This window comes from Mixophyes fleayi, chromosome 1 (assembly GCF_038048845.1).
Source record: "Mixophyes fleayi isolate aMixFle1 chromosome 1, aMixFle1.hap1, whole genome shotgun sequence".
NCBI classification, from domain to species: domain Eukaryota; kingdom Metazoa; phylum Chordata; class Amphibia; order Anura; family Limnodynastidae; genus Mixophyes; species Mixophyes fleayi.
The window spans coordinates 124,061,607-124,084,645 of record NC_134402.1 but is presented as its reverse complement, the minus strand read 5'-3'; the positions used below and the strand labels follow the sequence as shown (position 1 = coordinate 124,084,645).

The window sequence follows — 23,039 nt, the reverse complement described above, 5'->3', positions numbered from 1 at the left end:
CTATAAGAGGTATTTGTAGATAGCAGTGTCTGGAAAGAAGAAAAGGGGTATTGCAGGACAAGTATCACATATTCTTGGCATTGCAGGGATTAAACATATTATTGTTACAAGTATTTGTTCAAAAACGTTGTTATGTCTTTGCTTGTTTATTTTATATTTTAACAATGTAAAATGTATCTGCTATATGTTTTTATTGTTATTACATTTGTCCTGAGAGAGCTTAGGCAGAAACGGGCTTTATATATGCTATAATAGTTTAACTAGTATTTGCCAACAAACATATTGAATATCATTACCATAAAGGGAGCTAACTGATATCAGTGCTGGTATTCAGTCCACAAATGGTAACTGAGTTAGGTAATGTCGCTATGAAATTGTGGGTTCAGATAATTACTTCTGAGGTCAGATGATTCAACACTTTTTTTTTCTGTTTGTAAAGTTTTTTATAGTTCACTTTTTCCACTTTTTCTCTGGTGCCTCTCTTTTACTTTCATGACCGGAAGAAAACTTTATAAGGCTCTTCACTATGATGCTGAAACACACACTAATTAGTGGTTTCCTTTGGCTGGTGACTGGAGGTGTGGGGGCAGGATCTGTATCACGCAAATACAAGTCTTGAAACCAAATGAATAACAATGCTACCGCAGCACGCTGTATCTGGGAGACTTACTCATCTGGGTTTTCTTTAACTCCTGTACTAATCAATCCATATTGTGCACTGCATTCTTTGCCATCTCAAATGGTGATTAAGAAGCATTTTAGCATGGTTTTATTTAGTTTAATAAAATAAAACTATATCTAAGTGAAGCAATGTTTTAAAAAAGAGACCTTAACAGACCTTTGTCATTTAATTTTTTTTATTACTAATTAAAAACATATTTCCCAAAAAATCAATTTATGAAGGTAGCTGTTCTGCCTTGTATTCCTATTAATGTCAGAACTGCTATGGTTAATAAGAAAAAAATGAATCTTGTCTTTGACATCCCAAGTAGTAGTACTGTGTTATGTATAGGGGAATTGATAAGTAGTAGTACTGTGTTATGTATAGGGAAATTGATAAGTAGTGGTACTGTGTTATGTATAGGGGAAGTAGGGGAAGAGATAAGTAGTAGTACTGTGTTATGTATAGGGGAAGTAGGGGAATTGATAAGTAGTAGTACTGTGTTATGTATAGGGGAAGTAGGGGAAGAGATAAGTAGTAGTACTGTGTTATGTATAGAGGAAGAGACAAGTAGTAGTACTGTGTTATGTATAGGGAAAGTGATAAGTAGTAGTACTGTGTTATGTATAGGGGAAGAGATATGTAGTAGTACTGTGTTATGTATAGGGGAAGTAGAAGAAGAGATAAGTAGTAGTACTGTGTTATGTATAGGGGAAGTAGGGTAAGAGATAAGTAGTAGTACTGTGTTATGTATAGGGGAAGTAGGGGAAGAGATAAGTAGTAGTACTGTGTTACATATAGAGGAAGTGATAAGTAGTAGTACTGTGTTATGTATAGGGGAAGAGATAAGTAGTAGTACTGTGTTATGTATAGGGGAAGTGATAAGTAGTAGTACTGTGTTATGTATAGGGGAAGTAGGGGAAGAGATAAGTAGTAGTACTGTGTTATGTATAGAGGAAGGGATAAGTAGTAGTACTGTGTTATATATAGGGGAAGTGATAAGTAGTAGTACTGTGTTATGTATAGGGGAAGTGATAAGTAGTAGTACTGTGTTATGTATAGGGGGAAGAGATAAGTAGTAGTACTGTTATGTATAGGGGAAGTGATAAGTAGTAGTACTGTGTTATGTATAGGGGAAGTGATAAGTAGTAGTACTGTGTTATGTATATGGGAAGTGATAAGTAGTAGTACTGTGTTATGTATAGGGGAAGTGATAAGTAGTAGTAGTACTGTGTTATGTATAGGGGAAGTGATAAGTAGTAGTACTGTGTTATGTATAGGGGAAGTAGGGGAAGAGATAAGTAGTAGTACTGTGTTATGTATAGGGGAAGTGATAAGTAGTAGTACTGTGTTATGTTTAGGGGCAGTGATAAGTAGTAGTACTGTGTTGTGTATAGCGAAAGTGATAAGTAGTAGTACTGTGTTGTGTATAGCGAAAGTGATAAGTAGTAGTACTGTGTTGTGTATAGGGAAAGTGATAAGTAGTAGTACTGTGTTGTGTATAGGGAAAGTGATAAGTAGTAGTACTAAGTTATGTATAGGGTAAGTGATAAGTAGTAGTACTGTGTTATGTATAGGGGCAGTGATAAGTAGTAGTACTGTGTTATGTATAGGGGCAGTGATAAGTAGTAGTACTGTGTTGTGTATAGGGAAAGTGATAAGTAGTAGTACTGTGTTGTGTATAGGGAAAGTGATAAGTAGTAGTACTGTGTTATGTATAGGGGAAGTGATAAGTAGTAGTACTGTGTTATGTATAGGGGAAGTGATAAGTAGTAGTGCTGTGTTATGTATAGGGGAAGTGATAAGTAGTAGTGCTGTGTTATGTATAGGGGAAGTGATAAGTAGTAGTACTGTGTTCTGTATATAGAAATGATATTTGAAACTTCAAGAGGCTACAATTGAATATAATTACATTTGCAGTTTATAATAACTAGTAAGTAATATGTTATTGTCTTTTAATCCTTTACACATACCCAGAAAACATTATTATTTTTTTCATTTATTTGCAGTTAAATTGCAGTTTCAAGCAGAAGAGAGAGGTATTGTATCAATCAAGGGGATGACTGCAAATCGCTATCTTGCCATGAAGGAAGACGGCAAGCTAACAGCACTGGTGAGTATTTACTTAAATATTGCTGTTTGAGCTGTAGTGGATTGGTGATACGTCTAATAACATGAATTCTAGAATGGTAGGTATGTGTAACACTAGGAAAAAGTGGAATTAGAGTCATAAGGCTCATTTACAACCCTGCAAAACTGCATTGTGCACCATCTAAGTACACTTGAGCATTGTAATAAAAACCGTTACCCCAACATTCACAGATTTGAAGGGACAGTCACAATTTTAGGAATCTATCTCTCTGTCCAAGACTGCCCACAAAACATTCCACTTATGTGGGACCAATCATCATCATCTATTTATTTATATAGCGCCACTAATTACGCAGTGCTGCACAGAGAACTCATTCACATCAGTCCCTGCCCCATTGGAGCTTACAATCTAAATCCCTAACATACACACACACACCGAGAAAGACTAAGGGCAATTTATAGCAGCCAATTAACCTACCAGTATGTTTTTGGATTGTGGGAGCACACCGGAGCACCTGGAGGAAACCTACGTAAACATGGGGAGAACATACAAACTTCACACAAATAAGGCCATGGTCGGGAATCAAACTCATGATCCCAGTGCTGTGAGGCAGAAGTGCTAACCACTAAGGGGCCTTATTTGGGGCCAGGTGAGCAAGAGACGGTGAGCCATGGATATAGCTGGAAAGCGCAGGGAAGTGACTATATGTTCTGATTTTAAAATCGGCACTGTTAGGAGGAATTACTTGTTTATAAGCATATTTAAGCATGGTCTAGTGAAAAATAACAGTATGGAGCTTAACAATATTTTAATGGCCAAACAGGTTTTGCTGCCATTTTAAAGACTGACATGCAGACAGACTACTGTCATCCTCTCATCTGCACACATAACATACTAGATTAACTCTCAATAACAAAAAATATGAATGTGAGACGATAGTAGAGAAGCAAAACTGCAATACACAAGTTCCCTTGGCATAAGATGATTTGTAATCAGCTGAAGAATTCGGCCCAACAACTACTAGTTAGCATCTTACTAGGTTAGACTGACAGGTAACACCCAACCTGGTCCAGTCACACACAGAAAAAAGTGTAAGAGGAAAGAAAATTGGTCTCAGATAGTAGCTTTTTAATGAATAGCCCAAATCCAATGATTTATTAACCACACTAAAAACATAAACAATGAAAAACAATTGTACATTTGAATGATGCATTTACTTAAACAGTGCAGAAGTGATTATATTGCAATTATAACTTGGCTTCATACTTCAACATTTTGGAATTGTTTTATTATTGTATACACTGACCAAGAGATACAAATAATGTAAATTGTAATACAGAATTCAGCATATTCTTTTTTTATCTTAATTTGGCTTCATTAGATTATATCAGTTTTAAAACAATAAATATATTTATATACATATATAAATGTATTAGATATATCATCATCATCAACATTTATTTATATAGCGCCAGCAAATTCCGTAGCGCTTTACAATTAGGAACAAACTTTAATAAGACAATACTGGGTAATACATACAGACAGGGAGGAAAGAGAACCCTGCTCGCAAGCTTACAATCTATATATATATATATATATATATATATATATATATATATATATATATATATATATATATGTATATATATATATATATATATATATATATATATAAATTGTGTTGTTAGCTTAGGAGACGGGAATAGTGGCGTACAAGACTTAATTCAAAGACGCCAGTGGAGCAAGTACTGTGATCAAATAGATGGCATGGAAATGTTCTCACAGCTAAATACAGAAGCTGACGTTTATAGTTCAGTGCCCAGCTGCACAATAGCCTTCTTGTTCCATGGTGAAGAAGACCTCTTTTTCAGCGGAGGCCCTGCCTAAATATAAATATTTATAATAATGCTGTTAATTAAAAGCAGCTCATGGATAAGTCTGGCATGCCATATATTGCAAAATATCTATTTTTTTACAAGAAAAAAATTGGAAATCCTTGCCATTTAAAGGTTTTAAATTACATTTCCTTTTCATTTATTTAAAAGTGATAATCAGGCTAAGAAAAAAATTAAATCTATCATTTTGCTATAAAGTAATAGTGAGCTGAGTTATGCTTATTTGCATTATTTTGTTTATGTGTATTGTTTATTTTAATGTATAAAAGCAGCTACATAATTTGGAAACAACTTTTAAACAAATGTCATGCTCAGATTGAGTTTTCTACACTGCACCATTGCAATAAGAGGTAAAAAATAATTAACCAGTTGTAATATATAACACACGTTTGTTCCAAGACATACATACTAAAAGCTGCTTATTTGTAGATCGAGGTTTGGGCTGTGTGGAGTACCAGCTATACTCAAACAGATAACAGAACTTAAAGCTTTACAATATACTATTAGTTTCTCTAATATAGAGATTTTCCTTAGCCCAGTGGATCTCAAACTTTCTCAGTTCGAGGCACCCTTAGGGTCTCCATACTTTTATCAAAGCACTCCTAAGCCAAAATGAACACCAAGTAGTCCCCCGCCTTGTTTACCATGTGGCACTCCTGTGAGATCGCAGTGAGGAACCGCTGTTAGCCCATTAATGTTACGACTCTGCCTATACTTTGTATGTGGCTGCAGTGCCTCAATTTCACCAGAGGCGCTGCTGTTTTGCGCCTGAACTTTACACCTTGCTTATATGAGTTAATCTCCTTACCTGATTAGTACCACCACTTGTTTCACAGCTTCATATACCTGCCTCAGGCTGTATTCATGCAGTTCATTGTTTGTACCTGGCTGCTGCTTGGTTCCTGTTTATGCATGTTCCAGTTTGTGTCACTGCTGTATGATCTCTTGTTATGACCCTCTACCTGATTACCAGACCCTGCTTGTTTGCCTGTTGCCCTGAATGTTTCATGGGTCCTGTTTGTAATACAATTATTACTTATATTAGACTTAAGTTGTTGCCGAAAGTCATTTAAACTTGTGTAAAAGTATCATGCCTAATGTTCTGATATAAGTTCTAATTGCTATGTGACCACCTTCCTGTGTAGTCAATGCAACTTTGATCTTGGTACTCTATACTACAGCCAACAATTTTCCGAAAATAGTTTCTTGTTAGGAAGATTCATTATTTTTTTTTTCTTTTGTTCTCAGAAGTAATAAAATCTATATTAACAAAGTGCTTATTAAAAAAAAAAAGTATATTATGATGGTAAAAGGTTGTGTATCGGAAATAATTCATGTATTCTGAATGTTGGCATTGTACAGAAAGAGAGAGGAATCGCAAGCATACATTGGCTGTAAGACATAAGTGAGCATACTTGAAGGCTTTCCCAGCATTTCCTGTAACTGTTAGTAATGCATCTGGGTATGAAAATGTTGCTGTGACCTGCAATGTGTGCCATCATTTTTCTTTTTTGTTTAAAAATATTTTTTTTGCTGCAAAGCCATATTTATTATTTCATATGACTAAAAGGGAAATGGTGACATAAATATATGTTATGGATAAATATAAATGAACCCATGTTCTAGCCCTAACAATCCCTCTCATTCAATTTCCAAATTCTATAAACTAATAATCAAGGACTTGTATACTCCTGTACCGTGGTATAATAAAGCCTGGGTAAGGGACCTTGGACACGAGATTGGGGAGGGCAGTCGGACAAAGATCTTCCAGATGACGTACGCTAGTTCCGCAAGTATTTGGATAGTGGAAACACAATATAAACTGCTCTCTGTTAGACTTACTGTATCCCCCTTCTTGCTCTCTTCTAGGTACCCAATGGAATAATGCTTAACTGGTTCATAAGTCTTATAGTCAACTCATTTAGGTGATCTGGATATTATTTTACACTTTCTCTTACACTGAATTATATTAGACTTAATTTTTCCCCTTCTCCAGCCTATCCTTTTGTTCTTTCCTCCTGATTTATCTCCCTGTCCCTGTTTATTTCTCTAACCAGTTGATAGAAGAGGTTTTTGCGATAGGGTCAATTACGTTTTGCTCTTATGTTGTCATAATAACTATTTTACACTGTCTTTTGAGTACCGTATACATCAGTCTTTATTGCATGCTGTATTTTGTTGTTAAAACCAATAAAGAAAGCTTGTACTAAATATAATTTAACCCCAAGCTATTTTATTTAAAAATAAATAATTAAATGTAATATTCTGTAATATAACCACTATGTTAGAAGGTCGCTCTCATTCAGGCAGATGTTGGTTATGATCGGTCTTTGAGCAAGTACCTGGGGCGGTACTACCAGCACAGGAAAACATTCAGTGTGTAAATGAGTCTTTCTAATGCAAAATTAGGAAGGGTAACGGGATGCCTTACTGTATACCAGTTGTGACAAATTGTTTCTATGAGCGATCCTCATATATATTCTAACTGTGCTTCACCTACTGTCACAACAAGCCATGCGATACAAAAAAGTGAGGACTGTATAAAAAGCTTGAGCTTCTGGAGGACTATATCTGTTCTACACACTGGTGTTTAGACCTATGGATGGATTTGGTAATTGGAGGGGGGGGGGCTTATTAAATTCAAGAAAACTCCATTAAAGGTGGCGATGTCCTTTAAAAATTGTTTGGAATCAAACAGCAAAACTTTCTTTTACTAATTTACTTTTCTAAACTCAAAAGCAAAGCCTATTTGTCACAATCTACAATACACTGTTAAAGTAGACTTCACACCCCAGCATAAAATAACATTTGTGTCTTTCTCCCATTCAGACTAATCTGTTATAAAGTCTATGTATATGCACAATTTTCATTGTGACATCAGGGGGTAAATGTATCAAGTTGAGATTTTCCGGCGGGTTTGAAAAACCAATCAGATTCTAGCTATCATTTCTTTAGTACCTTCTACAAAATGATAACTAGAATCTGATTGGTTGCTATAGACAACATCTCCACTTTCATCATCATCATCATCATCATTTATTTATATAGCGCCACTGATTCCGCAGCGCTGTACAGATAACTCATTCACATCAGTACCTGCCCTATTGGAGCTTACAGTCTAAATTCCCTAACACACACACACACAGACAGAGAGAGAGACTGGGGTCAATTTTTGATAGCAGCCAATTAACCTACCAGTATGTTTTTGGAGTGTGGGAGGAACCTGTAGCACCCAGAGGAAACCCACGCAAACACAGGGAGAACATACAAACTCCACACAGATAAGGCCATGGTCGGGAATTGAACTCATGACCCCAGTGCTGTGAGGCATAAGTCCTAACCACTTCGCCACCGTGCTTTTCAAACCCTCCGGAAAACTCTCAGCTTGATACATTTACCCCCCAGGAGTACTATGACTCTCTGTAAGGAAATAAAAGCTAAAGTCACAAACCATTGTTTGGTTATTGGAAATGTGCTTGTTTCATATATTCTTACCTAAATTAGCTAAATGTAATATATCCACTATGGTGAGGTGATGTGCCCTGGATCTGAGGCCAGTGAACTCTACTCTGAACATACAGTATACTGATTGCTTCCACTGCTAATATGCTTCTGAAGTTTAACATAGAGAGCAAATCCACATACAAATGGGATAGATCATGTTGTAAAGTATAAACCAAATTTCCAGATAATGAGCATATATTCGTATAGGTGAACTAAAACTACAAGACTTCTAAAATTATATCATTTATGTTTCGATTCTTTTCCACCCTTCAGATGTTTCAGTACCGTATGGGTGAATACAGTGCAGTAAACCAAAATAGAGCTAGATCAGTATTTCTTAACTCAAGTCCTCACGCACAGCTCATGTCTCCAGGATTTCTGTAATCATGAACAAGTGACTTAGTCTACTTGGCTGGGTGACTAATTATTCTGTTTCCACAGACAGAAATCTTCAAAACATGTTGGGGGTACATGAGGACTGGAGTTAAGAAATATTGTGGGGAATTCAATTGGCCGTGTTACTGTAAAAAGTAATGCGGCCTGTGCACTATTACAGATATTATGGTAATAATGCGCATACTTACCGTAATTTCAAAGTATTAACAGTAATTTCAACGCTCTGATAAAAGTACTGTGTTAACAGTAATAGGTTTACCGTGGCGGTATTCTAGGGGAATTGAATAGGGGTATTTAATAGGGGGGATTGAATTCCCACTATTGAGTTAGATCCACGTCCCTATACATATAAAGTGCTATATAAAGGAACAGCTTTGGTTAGAAAATTATAATATCAGTAATGTAAGAAAGTTTTGAGGAAATCAAGTAGATAGCAAAGAGCTACTTACATACAAGGGAAAAGAAGAGTTAAAAGATGACAGGATTTCTTTTATAACTCAACATAATAGTTCAGCAAATGACAGATTTAAGGTACAAACTGGGACTATTGCCATAACAGAAACCACACTTATATATTAATAGGGATGTGAAGCTAACTATATTTTGGTACACTATACTGTATTTACCCATGTGCACTGAAAAATAAACTATCCGAAGGATGGAAAAAGGACTGAAGCAAAAGAATGAATTATTTAAAATGTATTTTTATTTTGTTTTGATCATTTTATGTTTTGACCATAGTCTATTTATCCTGATTATTTTATTTTTACTAAAAATTCATTGTATTAATTTTTTAACTAAAACTGCATATAATGTAGCATTAGTTTCCTCTATACTAATAAATGCTTTTATCTGGAAATGTGGTTTATAATTTGTAGAGGTTCAGAGGTCCCCTAATCTATCCCATCGGGGTGTGTATTTATGTTTCCTTTTTTTATCTGGTATATAAACTGGTTTTAGGAACCTTTTTACATTGGCAAAGATCCTATGTCTTTTAAAGTAGTGTGACCTGTCGGACTGAGGCGCTGAGTATATTTAGTTTTTATTTTAGGACTTAAGAACAAGTCCTACGTAAGCCTCTTACAAACATGCAATAGGATGCCAAATTATTAGCCACCCATGCACACTTCTAAATATTTTCTGGTTTCCCATTACTCCCTATCTACACTCTCACAGCAAATTGTTTCACTTCTAATGGAAACTCAAGAAAATAATGAATGCAAAAATCTATGGGCCTATCTTAAACTTGACACAAAGGGCCTAAGTCATTAAGTAGACTAAAGCACAAAAAGAGAGCAACTTTGCACCTGGGCAAAACCATGTTGGATTGGAGGGGAGGCAAATTTAAAATGAGGGGACAGATTTATAATTGGTATAGTGCATGTCCTAGATCAACTTTAAATTTCAGTGCAAAAATAAAGTTATCAAGTATTTGTGTGCTACATTATAAAACAGCCAGTATTTAACTTATGTGCAAGATAATAAACTACTTTGCACCCCTTGCAACGTAACACGGTTTGCCCAGGAGCAATCTTACGCCTTTTTTTTGCTTTGCTCTCCTTAATGACTCAGACCCAATATGTGTATGTCCCTACCCTCCTGTTTTGTGTTTTACAGGATATTTTATTCTAGATCACATCATTTGGCATATATACATGTAGCCATTGTAATGGATAACATTTTTCTTTAATTCTTTTCCCTTCGCACATCCTTTTGTTTTTATCCTCCTTTACCAGATATTCTACACTTGTGTCCCAAATCCCTAACCAAATCAACTATATGTAACAAAAACTCTGGAGTATTATACTTTGGACATTTTTTATAAAATATGTGCTGAAGCCTTTCCTTCTAGCAATCACCCCTGCCCCAACAAAAATAACAAAGGACACACTTCACAGCTTTTAGAAATGTCAAAAAGCCATAGTATGCCCCCTTCAAACTTGCTGTGATGTCACTGGTTATGCCTCAGTGTTTGAATCCACTAATTTGAAGAGAACATTTTCTCTTCTTGGGAGACCATGCCAGCCAATCACGTTTATGAGGCACTTGGCTTTAGTGCACTGCCTATTGCTGCCTTTGATACATCTTAACCTTCAATAGTGAGTTTACTTTAAACCTCGTAAAACATATATTACAAATGTGAGCTTGGTTGTGTTAGTCAATTGATTTGGTGTGCGCTATTCTTCAGAATATAAATTGTTAGGCATCAATATCATCTCCGGTATGTTTACAGTATGTGTGAGTTATATACATTTATTATTATGTCATACACTGTACTTAGAACTGTACAAAATTGTGAAAATAAATACAAAAGGTATATAAAAGTGCAATAGGGGAAAAAAACCCATTAGGTCTGATTACGGGTATTGGGGACAGAAGGACAAGCTAAGCCATATAACTGAGGGTAGATTGCATAGAGGAAATATTAGTAGCAGGAAGACTAATTAGTAAGGTATAGCTATAGTCCAAGTGAGATACTGTGTATTCTGTGGCTTTGAAAAGAAAGTGGCAGATCTTAGCAATATTAATTTCTTCATTTCTTATATCCTGAATGTAGTGCCAAAACATACAGTATGTATGTTTAAGGCTGTATGGTAAGTGGAATAGTGTGTGATGTGTCAGTGATTTTCCTGGCACTAGCTGTGCAGCGATGCTTTCACATCTACACATTAAATGTTTTCCACGTGGCTTATGTTAATGTGCTGAATACAATAGCTCTTGATTGCCAAAGAATTCCCAGGTCTGTGATAGTTATGCCTGTAGACCCAGTGGGTATAAGAGCTATTTTTGCTGCTTCGCTTTAATGTGTTTTAAGCAGGCACTTGAATATTTTTTCTGGTTGTTACATTACCTTTTGCCAATATTTGTTCCATTAATCATTAAAAAATAGGCAAGCTGGGGAAAACTCTGATACAACATATGGTCATAACTGGAAAGTTGTTTATCAATGACTAAACGTTCATTGGCTGCTCACTCCTCTCTATTACTGATGACTTGTAAGACAGGATTACAAGACAAATTGAACTGGAAAATATTCTTGGCCGATTGTTCTGAAATAATGAAAAAAAACATCCACGTTGATGGAATCCAAATTCTTTAGACTAAGGGGCCAATTTATTATGCCAGCGCAATAGCGTAGATTTTCAATCTCTGGTTATTGCAGCAATAGACAATCTTGTTTCACCCCGATTTATCAATAAAAGGTCACCAGGGCAACTAAGTAATGTTCAACTCCCCGGTGATGCGAGCCGGCAGTGGTAAGAATACTCTTAAGTCTTACAAGATTTCTCCCGTGCTGCTCCCACTTATGGAATTCCCTACCACGCTCAATCAGACTTTCCCACAGCCTTCAAATCTTTAGACGCTCTTTGAAAACCCATCTCTTGTTTAGAGGTGACCTTATCCCTGATAACACTATTCACACTAATGCACCCTCACAACTGTCCCAATCTCCACTCTGAACCACACTTGCTCCTCTTGTTTCAGCTGTGCCCTCTTCCACTTATAATGTAAGCAGGGTCCTTCATACCCTTTGTTTTCATGTCTGCGTTTTGAGTTTATTTTGTCTACCTTGTATGTCCCTATTTTATGTATGTACTGTTTTCTCTACTGTACGGCACTGCGGAGCACTGTGGCGCCTTATAAATCAACAATAATAAAGGCAAGGCGAGTGCAGGGAGCCTCTGCACATGCGTGTGCCAGCATTGCCGATACACACATGCACAGTAGAACTGTAAATTTTACTCCAGCTCCACTTACATTAAAAAAAAATGTACATAAAAAAATAAGCTAAAAATAAAATATTTATTTTAATATAAAAAACAATATGAAAAAATAGAATGACTTCTGCATGGGGAAGCCTTTGCCACTGTTACGGCTAGCGGCTATAGATATGAACTTCCAGAACAGCAGACAGAGGTCTTCGCCTATAGCAGCCTCCATTCCCGTAGAGCTTTATATGCTCACAGGTACTTGGATGCCCTCAGGTCTTAAGCTCTTGCGTAGTGGAAGTTTATATACTATACCACAGCTGGTGAATAGGAGGTGGTAACCAAGATAGGAGCGGATAGTCAAGACAGGCCGGGATCAAGGGTCCGTAGCAGGCAGAGATGTTAGGTAAAGGCCAAAGGGTCAGTGCTGGCAGTGAGCAAGCCAGACCTGTATTCCAGCAGAGGTCAGGGCCACAAGCAAAATAGTGAAGTCCAATATTCAGGCAGAGGTGCGGGCTACAGGCAATCAGCCAAAGTCCAAAGTTCAGGCAAGGGTCAAAACAGGAGATCAATCAGAAGTCAGAAGACAAATAGCAGGTCAGCAAAACTCAGGTAATGAACACTATAACCGGCAGGGAGGCTAAGCCCTTCCTGCCTTAAATACCTAGAGCGCCCAATCAGAAATAGGAGGCTAATCAGCCACGAGAGACTGTTAAGTAGTTAACTCATATCTGCGCATGCATCCGGCTATGTCTAATACTGGAGCGCGCCGGTGTCAGGCAGAGCGTCCCGGCCGTTGCCACAGTCGGTACATGGATGCAGGATGTGAGGTCCTGGCTGTCTGTTGCCATGACAGCCGGGACGCGACTAGGGGAAACGAGCCGCGGCTTGTAACAGTCACAGAGACCCAGCAATAGGCACCGCTGGCGGTAGCCTTTAATAAATAAATAAATGTAGGGCTTTTCTCTATTTGATAAACAGACTTCATAGTTTTGTAACCTTTTCCAGCCTAATGACTATTCACAACTCTTTTTCCTCAGAAATCTCTTTTCATTGTGCCACGTTGTTCTCCAGTAAATAAGTCTCATAAAGAGCTGACCTAAGTTCTCAATCAAAATATGTGCTTTTATTCCTTATGCTAGGGAAGGCCCCCTGTCAGCACGCCGTTTGTCATGTGTAAAAATAATTAAATAAGACCGGTGTGGCCTGTCCTCAAAAATAATCCAAGCACCAGTGCTCATAGCCAAGGCAACTCCACGCTGATTGTTCCCCTGCAAAAGTCGCAACAGAACTAGTCTATAAAATAATATAATAAATATACATTTTCTTTCAAATTCCTTTCAAAAAGATCAGCCATTGTTGACACAAGACAAACCAATCCTTCTTCAAATGCCTGCGTAGGTTCTCTGGAATATTTACACTCCAAAAATGACATTATTAAGCAAATAAACAAAATCAATAGCTACATCAACAACACACGCATTACCAGAGATGCTTAAAATTGTGCAGTACTTGGCTCCGGAATAATCATTTCTATTGTTTATATATAGTTATGGTCAGGGGAGGGCTGGCAAATCTATTAGGAACTCAGCAACCTATTAGGAACATTTTAAAGGACAAAAACTGAGGGTGGTCCAGTGACCCAGCCCAAGGTAGCCCACTATGTAACTGACCTGGGGGGCAGATGCCCCCCTGTCCCTGGTTATGAAAAAGATAATGGATATTGCTGGCTCAGAAGCAGATGTATTTTAGTACTTTGCATCAATTATTTTGAATTTTGCACAGATCATTCAGAAGTCCCAGTTTAAAGGGCCACTAAACCGAAAGTTGGTAAAACATAAAATGGTATCTTGAAACATCCACAAATGATCATGTAAAACTCCCCATACTGTCACAGAAATTAAGACACTGTCCCTTCCCTATAGCAATCATCATCATCAACATTTATTTATATAGCGCCAGCAAATTCCGTAACGCTTTACAATTGGGAGCAAACACTGATAAGACAATACTGGGTAATACATACAGACAGAGAGGTAAGAGAACCCTGCTCGCAAGCTTACAATCTAAAGGACAATGGGAGTTAAAAACACAAGGGCATGTGCTACATCATATTGCACAATGGACCAGCTAGAACGCAAAGGTAAAGGTATTGAGTGTGCTGTGTGTGTTGCAATGTTGGTCAGAGGGTTGTTGTCTTGCGTTAGCAGTGTAAAGGATGGTAATAGGGTAATCTAGGGAAATTAAGATGGTGGTTGAGGAACATCATAACCTTGTCTGAAGAGGTGGGTTTTCAGTGAACGCTTGAAGGTTTGAAGACTAGAGGAAAGTCTTATTGTGCGTGGGAGGGAATTCCACAAATTGGGTGCAGCCGGAACAAATCCTGTAACCGAGAATGGGAGGATGTGATGAGAGTGGAGGAGAGACGTAGATCTTGTGCAGAACAGAGGTGTTGAGTAGGGAGATATTTTGAGACAAGTGAGGAGATGTATGTCGGTGCAATTTTGTTGATGGCCTTGTATGTTAGTAGAAGAATTTTATATTGGATTCGTTGATATACAGGCAGCCAATGTGGAGACTGACAGAGTGGCTCAGCAGAGGAATAACAGTTAGTAAGGAAAATCGATCTAGCCGCTGCATTCAAAATAGATTGTAGGGGTTCAAGTCTAACTTTGGGAAGACCAGTAAGGAGGGAATTGCAATAGTCGATGCGGGAGATGATGAGTGCATGAATTAATGTTTTTGCGGTGTCTTGTGTCAGATATGTGCGTATTCTGGAAATGTTCTTTAGGTGTATGTAACATGATTTAGATATAGAGTTGATGTGGGGAATAAATGACAGTTGTGAATCAAGGATTACACCTAGGCAACGAGCTTGCGGGGTGGGATTTATGGTCATGTTATCAACAGAAATAGAAATGTCAGGCAGGAAGCTTCTGTTTTTGGGTGGGAATATTATTAATTCAGTTTTTGAAAGAATGAGTTTGAGTTGGCGAGAAGACATCCAAGATGAAATGGCAGAAAGACAGTCAGTAATGCGAGACAACACAGATGGTGAAAGATCAGGAGAGGATAAATAAATTTGTGTATCATCCACATAGAAATCCAAAGGAGCTTATTAGTTTTCCAAGAGAAGTGGTGTAGATAGAGAATAGCAGAGGACCTAGGACTGAGCCTTGTGGTACTCCAACTGATAAAGGAAGCGGAGCAGAGGTGGATTCAGAGAAATTAACACTGAAAGAGCGATTAGATAGGTAGGATGAGAACCAGAATAGGACAGTGCCCTCAAGACCTAGGGATTGTAGCGTTTGTATGAGGAGAGAGTGGTCAACAGTGTCAAATGCAGCAGAGAGATCCAGGAGAATTAGAAGAGAGTAATGGTTGTTATTTTTTGCTGTGATCAAATCATTGACAACCTTGGTCAGCGCAGTCTCTTTGGAGTGTTGAGAGCGAAAGCCTGACTGAAGAGTATCCAATAGGTTGTTTGCTGTAAGAAAGTGTGTGAGGCGAGTGTAGGCAATTCTCTTGAGAAGCTTGGAGGGGCATGGGAGTTGGGAGATGGGGCGGTAATTTACGAGAGAGTTAGGGTCAGAATTCTGTTTTTTTAAAATGGGAGTAATCACTGCATGCTTGAATAGTGATGGAAAAATACCAGTAGAAAGAGATAGATTTTAGTTAGAGGGGGAATGAGCACAGGAGACAGGGACATACCAATTTGTGAGGGAATGGGATCAAGAGGACAGGAGGTAGAGTAGGAAGATGAGAAGAGAGTAGAAACTTCTTCTTCATTTGTGGGATCAAATGAAGAGAGAGTGTCAGAGGGTGCTACAAAGGAATTTAGCCGATTGCTTGTCAAGGGAGATGATACCATTTCAAGCCTGATCTTATCAATTTTGTCCTTGAAATAGGAAGCAAGATCCTGTGCACTGATGTTAGTTGGAGGATTTGGGGCAGGAGGATTCAGAAGAGAGTTAAATGTGTTAAAGAGGCGTTTGGGGTTAGAAGCCTGAGCATAGATGAGAGATTGGAAGTATGTTTGTTTTGCAGTGTCCAGAGCATTTCTATAGGAGTGGTAGATATCAGTATATGTGATGAAATCATTAGAGGCACAAGATTTACGGCAGTGATGTTCTGCTTTACGAAAACGTTTTTGTATTTCGTTACTGTTGTGTGCCACGGTTGGCAACGAATTCTATGCGAAGTATGTAGTGTCACTGGAGCCACTTGATCCAGGGCAGTTGCTAGGGTTTGATGAAAATGGGGTACTGCCCGATCAGGGGAGGAGAATGTAGAAATTGGGGAGAGAAGGTGTTGGAGAGAGGTGGAAAACTGTTGAAAATCAATAGAGTTGAAATTCCTGCGGTTGTGAGGAGGCTTGGAAGAGTTTGACACTAGGGAGAGTAAAGAACTGGGGGTGAACGAGTAGCTAATAAGGTGATGATCCGAGAGGGGGAAAGGAGTGTTTAGGAAATGAGAAACTGAGCATAGTCTAGAGAAAACAAGATCAAGACAGTGGCCATCCTGATGAGAAGCGGATTGAATCCACTGGGAGAGGTCAAGTGAGGAGGTTAGAGAAAGTAGTTTGGAAGCAATGGGAAATAATATACAAATTATACTATTTTCAAGATATGTGGACTAGTAAAACATTCTTATCGAGCTGAGCTATTGTACAGAAAGAAGTTAATTTCTGAAAGAGAAAAAATGTGGAGGCGCAGCAACTTGTACACACAACTGCCCCTATTTTCTTCTGTTTAATTAGTCAAGAAGTGTGTACTATTACTATTATTAATGTTGATTTATGAAGCGCTTCAGTGCTTTGCAGTGCTGAACAATGTAAAAAGCAGAGCATATATCAAACAGGGACACATGGACAAAATAAGTGAATATATGAAAATAAAGGGTAGGGAGGGCCCTGCGCGTGAGAGAGCTTACAATCTAGTGGGAAATGGGTAGAGCTGAGAGAAGGGGGTAAATGTATCAAGGCGCGATTTTGCAAATCCAGCGATTTTCTCAGTAGAGTTGAAACTCGCAGATGTATGAAGCTGAGATTTCATGTAAAATCGCCAGAGATGTGTTTCTGTCAAATGCGCTATTTCCAAAATCGCTAGAGATCAAAGCTATACAAGTCTCAAATGTATGAAGCTGCGATTAAGCAAACTCAGGAGAGTTTGCTTTAAAAATCGCTAGATACAACACACTGCATTCTAGCAGTGTGTTTAGTAAACACATCACTGTTACACTGTCAGACTATACAACCGGAGGTCCCGGCAGCTGTCAAAAATGTTAAAAATAGATAAAAGTTTTTTTTTTAAAAAAAAGCGTGGGGTCCCCCCGCAAGAGCACTATTAACCCTAGTGCTGCCAGCCTACTGCTGGTTGCGTGAAAATCAGAGATACATTTTGCGTGGGATCCCCCCGATTTTCACTTAACCAGCACTAGGCAAACCAGCCGGGTGGGTGGCACTATAGCAGGGGGACACGCGGCAGGGTCCCCAAGCCACTGTTGTGGTGAGCGTGCATACAGGCAATGGCAGTTGAGTGCATTACTTATTGTTTTCTTTGAAACAACTGTACCTGCTAATTCAAGGTCTTTCTGAAGCTCTACACAAGTGGTCCTTGGTTCTTGGACAACTCTAGTCTTCTGATAATTTTTTTCACTCCTCTGTCAGAAATCTTGTGAGGTGCACCTGGTCGTAGCTGGTTTATGGTGAAATGATGTTCTTTCCACTTCTGGATTATGGCCCCAACAGTTCTCACTGGAACATTCAGCAGTTTAGAGATCCTTCTGTAACCAATGCCATTAGTAGGTTTTGCAACAATAAGGTAGCGAAGGTCTTGAGAGAGTTTTTTGCTTTTACCCATCATAAGATGTTTCTTGTGTGACACCTTCGTAATGAGACACCTTTATATAGGCCATCAGTTGTGGCTGAACCAGCTGGCAGGATTACTTTCTAATTACTGATAGATTTCAGGTGGTGTCTTGGCTTTCTATGCCATTTTGCACCTCCCTTTCTTCATGTGTTCAATACTTTTTCCCTGTGTCATTTCACATTATTACACAAAAATTTATGGACCTCTATTGTTTGATTTCTTTGCATACGTGGATTGCAAGGGTTGTTGCTGACATTTGGTGTAAATTTCATTACAATAGCCACATTAAATATATATTTACTGAGAAAAATGTTGATGTGTGTATATATATATATACAGTGTATTTATATATGTATATATTATCCAAGTGCTTGGCACTCCTAAATAACATGTGTACACTATCCTGTGCTCTTCCTCGGCACCTCATCTGTATAGTGAGGTGGCACTCATGATGTCCCTGAGGATAGTAATGTACTGAAACGTTGGAATGGATTAAATACACCTTTTTGATACAACCACAGTGTCTTACATCCTTGAGTGCCGCCTCACCTGGAATATATATATGTGTGTATATATATATATATATATATATATATATATATATATATATATATACATATATACACACACACACACACACACTGGTTGAAGTCGGCCAGTATGTGCTGGTGTGACATACCGCCACTTCTCCCCACTTACCTTGAAGATGACAGATGTTGTACATACATTGGAATGCAGGAGAATGGGCGTTTTACACTTATTAGACCCTTAGGACTCTAGTAGCTAGGAAGTTCCTATGCATTCCATCGTCTCTGCTCCACTGCCTTGCGATACACTGATTGGTCTGAGCAGTTCCACATTGAAATCTCCTTATTTACTGGTACCCGCTTCTTTAGAACTTCCAGTGTTTCTGCTTGTGTTGGAATTCTTAGAGTAAAACTTTGCTTAATCCATTATTTAAGCAAATTTGTCCAGAATGCACTGACCGCATGTCGACTGCTTGTAAAATGCACAGTAAGAGTCATTGATTCCTATGGTCACTGTGCCTAACCCATGGTACAGGCCACTACTCAGAGATTATATGCATCCTGCCCTCCCTGCTTGCAAAATGGCTTTATAAAAAACAGTGTGAATTATCCCTTAGTGCTGCTGGGCAACACATTCTTAACCCTATTCCCACAAATAGCAAGTAGAAGAGAGGCAACTCTCAGCACTGGACAAGTCAGTCCATCCTATCATGCTCTATTCAAGCAGTTTGGATGGCTTGCAATGTCCTTAAACTACATTTAACATTTTCAATGTTGACTAGATTTCTTCCATTAATTAAAATGGCCTTTAAAATATAAATAGATATAAAAACCTAATATGTATATCTAATATGTGAACTATTTTGATTCCAGTGTTATCCAGTAAGTTGCCAGCTCAGAAAGATTGTAATTCTACAACAATTACAGAGACACAGGTAGATTAGCCCCTGCCATAATTTATTCATATTCTACATGTATGTACACTGTTAAAAGTTTACATACATTAAATATAGCAAACATATATGACCTGTTGAGGAAAAGACTAGAAAACACACTGCCTTCCAAATACGAAGCAGCGCAAGAAATGCTAAAAATGGCCATGCTACGCCATATTTTTATATTGAAAAGAGTATTTCTGGACTAGCCAGAAGAACTCTGACCCTTTCCTGCATTTACCTGATCCAGTCCAGACAATGCCAGGTTTTGCAAACAATAAATGGTAAAGTACCATCCTTTTTTTTTTAAACTCTTTATTTTCAAACCATTTCAAAAATACATTTCAACTTAAGTTGTAAAAAAGTAAAAGAAAACACTTTCCACATTGTATGTGGTTCGGATACGTAACAGGCATACATCTTATGGTGCATAGGATGGATAAGCAGTGGCTCACGGAGAGGGCTGCTATGTTAATGGTAAAGACCTCTAGCATCACAGGCGGGTGCCACATTCTACACAGGGAGAGGTGTGGGCGGCTGGAAAGCTAGCTGAGCAGGTGCAGGGTTTTTATGTTTCTTATGAGGGGAGGGGGAGTAGGATGGAGGGGGGCTAGGGGAAAAGGGGGTGATGAGTACAGTACACTTGCTGGTAGGGCAACACCAGGTACAGGTGAGTGGTGAAGGTTAAACCAGGGGGTCCAGGTTAAATGGTACTTGGGCAGGGTCTTGTTCAGGAGGGCTGTGATGTACTCTATGGAAGAGACATACCAAATGCAGTTGAGCAACTCCGTTTTCTAGGGGGTGGTGGGGGATGGGTTGATTAAAGAGAATTGTCAGAGGGTCTCTGGGGACTCTTACCCCAGTAGTCTGATAGATAATATATAAAGTGAGATTCCAAAAATCCTGTATTATTGGGCATTCCCACCATATGTGGAAAAAAGTGCCCTTAGCCCCACAGAGTCTCTAGCAGTGCTGTCACCCAAGGGTACATGTGACTGAGTTTATCTGGGACAAACTACCAACAAGAATAAGTCTTATAACAGTTTTCCTGAATGCCAGCATTAATGGAGACCTTGGCTGTCCGGGTTCCAATGTCTCACTACCCCTCGCTGTCCATAGACTTCTAAGTCTAGTTCTCAAGCCTCTTTGTGTGGTTCAAGCACCTCGGAAGGTGGGATCGTAATTAAACGGTATAGAATCAAGATATTGCCTCTACATCTGACAGAGTACATGCAGTTACGCCCAAACGGTGTAAGAGTGCAGAGTTTCTTGATCAGGTTTGGGATTGAATAAATCCCCGGATTTGAAGGGATTGGAATTGCATGGAAGCAGGGGAATGATATTTAGTACACATCTTGTCGTACAACCTAGGGAGTGACTCGCCTAAAACATGGACAAAGTGGTCAAAATTGTATGGTTTCCATTGTCGAGATACTGTCTCAGAGAGGCCTGGAGGGAACAATGGATGGTTCCATAGAGGAGTCAAGGTGGAAGAGTAAGGGGCTAGATGAAAATGGCCCAATCCCATGCCGCCAGGGTGAGGGAGACGAACGGACAGGTGTAGACCGAGGCAGGCCTCTGGTTCGCAGACAGCGAAGGGAGGTAATGAAGGGGCATGTCCGAAGCCAGGGCCTTTTCCACATCTACCCATTTTTTATGGCCTGGGTTAATATGCCAGGAGATAACATGACTGAGTTGAATGGCATAATAATAGTTGGAAATGAGACAGTCTGAGCCCTCCTGAGTCTTTGGATTTGGACAGTAATAGTTTGCTAAGTCTAAGTTTTTTAACCCCCCAGATAAATTTATTGCTGGAGGACTGAATGGTCATAATTAGCTGGGGCAGTATTTGGATCGGGAGTGTTTGAAAAAGATAAAGGAGGCGTGAGAGTACATTAATTTTGATGGCATTGATTCGCCCGATCCAAGAGATACAGGGGTTGCCACTAAGAAAGATCCTGGTGGATAAGAGCTAGTAAAGAAGAATAGTTTGATTGGTAAAGTACCATTCTTACTTCTGAGTCTATGGGGTATATTTACTAAACTGCGGGTTTGAAAAAGTGGAGACGTTGCCTATTGCAACCAATCAGATCCTAGCTGTCATTTATTTAGTGCGTTCTACAAAATGACAGCTAGAATCTGATTGGTTGCTATAGGCAACATCTTCACTTTTTCAAACTTCAGTTTAGTAAATATACGCCCATAAGTTTTGACTATTATCATGTTTATTACAGGGGAGGGATAAATTGACACTGGGGAACACAGGGCCTTGCATCAATTAATATGTTTTGCATCATACTATATTGTGAAAAAGCATCTAAAATTTGTTTCACTTATATCTATATATATATATATATATATATATATATATATATATATATATACACACGCACAAGAAAATATAATTGCTTGAAAAGTTGTTAGTTATATTAAAGTTAAAAGGATTTCAGTGATGTTTGCCTAGACAGTGACAAATCTAAAACTATGTGGGATGTGTAATGAGGTTTTCCATATCCAAGGTGAACTGAGAAAATGGAGCAAAGTGATCCATCCAGTCATGTGCAATCTGTAAAAATACTCATTAGTATTGGGAAACAAGTTCCTGTATGTCTCATAATTATTTTCACAGACACACAGGGAACGATTTATTAACATCTTCCAAAAGTGCAAATATTCAGTAACTCATAGCAAAAAGGTTTGATCAGTCTGGTACCTTTATAGTAACATAAGTAAATATCTGATTGGTTGCTAAAACCATATACCTTATCAGTAAATTACCCCCAATGGTTGTTCTGAAAATATAATAAATCAGAAAGTACAAAAATTAAACTGAGATACTTGAAGATTGTTTTAAATCCCATCGTCGGCTCAATACTTATTATTGCTTCTATAGCGCCAATTATATTATGCAGCGCTATACAGAGGATATGTAGCCATCACATCAGTCCCTGCTCCAATGGAGTTTACAACATAAATTCCTTACTACACACTTTAGTATCAATTTGGTCAGCAACCATTTAACCTACCAGTATGTATTTGAACTGTGGGAGCACCTGGAAAACCACGGGGAGAACATATAGGGGTATATTTACTAAACTGCGGGTTTGAAAAAGTGGAGTTGTTACCTCTATATCAACCAATCAGATTCTAGTTATTTTGTAGAATATGCTAAGTAAATAACTAGAATCTGATTGGTTGCTATAGGCAACAACTCCACTTTTCCAAACCCGCAGTTTAGTAAATATACCCCATAAACTCCACACAGACCTAGTAAAAGTTACTTTATTTCCTTTATTGTTTACTAGCAGGGTCACCCCGTTGTGCATGGGTCCATTTTGTAATGAGTAGCAGTTTTTATATATATATATATTAGCAAATTATTTGGTAAAGAGACCAAAAATGCTATTTAGAAAATAAGATTTTGTTGATGGGTCGTGTTGTTTTTATGT

At 38.3% G+C, this 23,039-nt stretch overlaps 1 protein-coding gene across 1 annotated transcript in view; it reads left to right on the top strand.

Moving 5' to 3' along the window:
- FGF2 (fibroblast growth factor 2) overlaps nt 1-23,039 on the top strand; it is a 46,694-nt gene that overhangs the window by 15,711 nt on the left and 7,944 nt on the right. Inside the window, exon 2 of the mRNA XM_075200203.1 lies at nt 2,671-2,774. Within this exon, the coding sequence (XP_075056304.1) occupies nt 2,671-2,774 (104 nt within the window). The remainder of the gene's footprint in view (nt 1-2,670; nt 2,775-23,039) is intronic.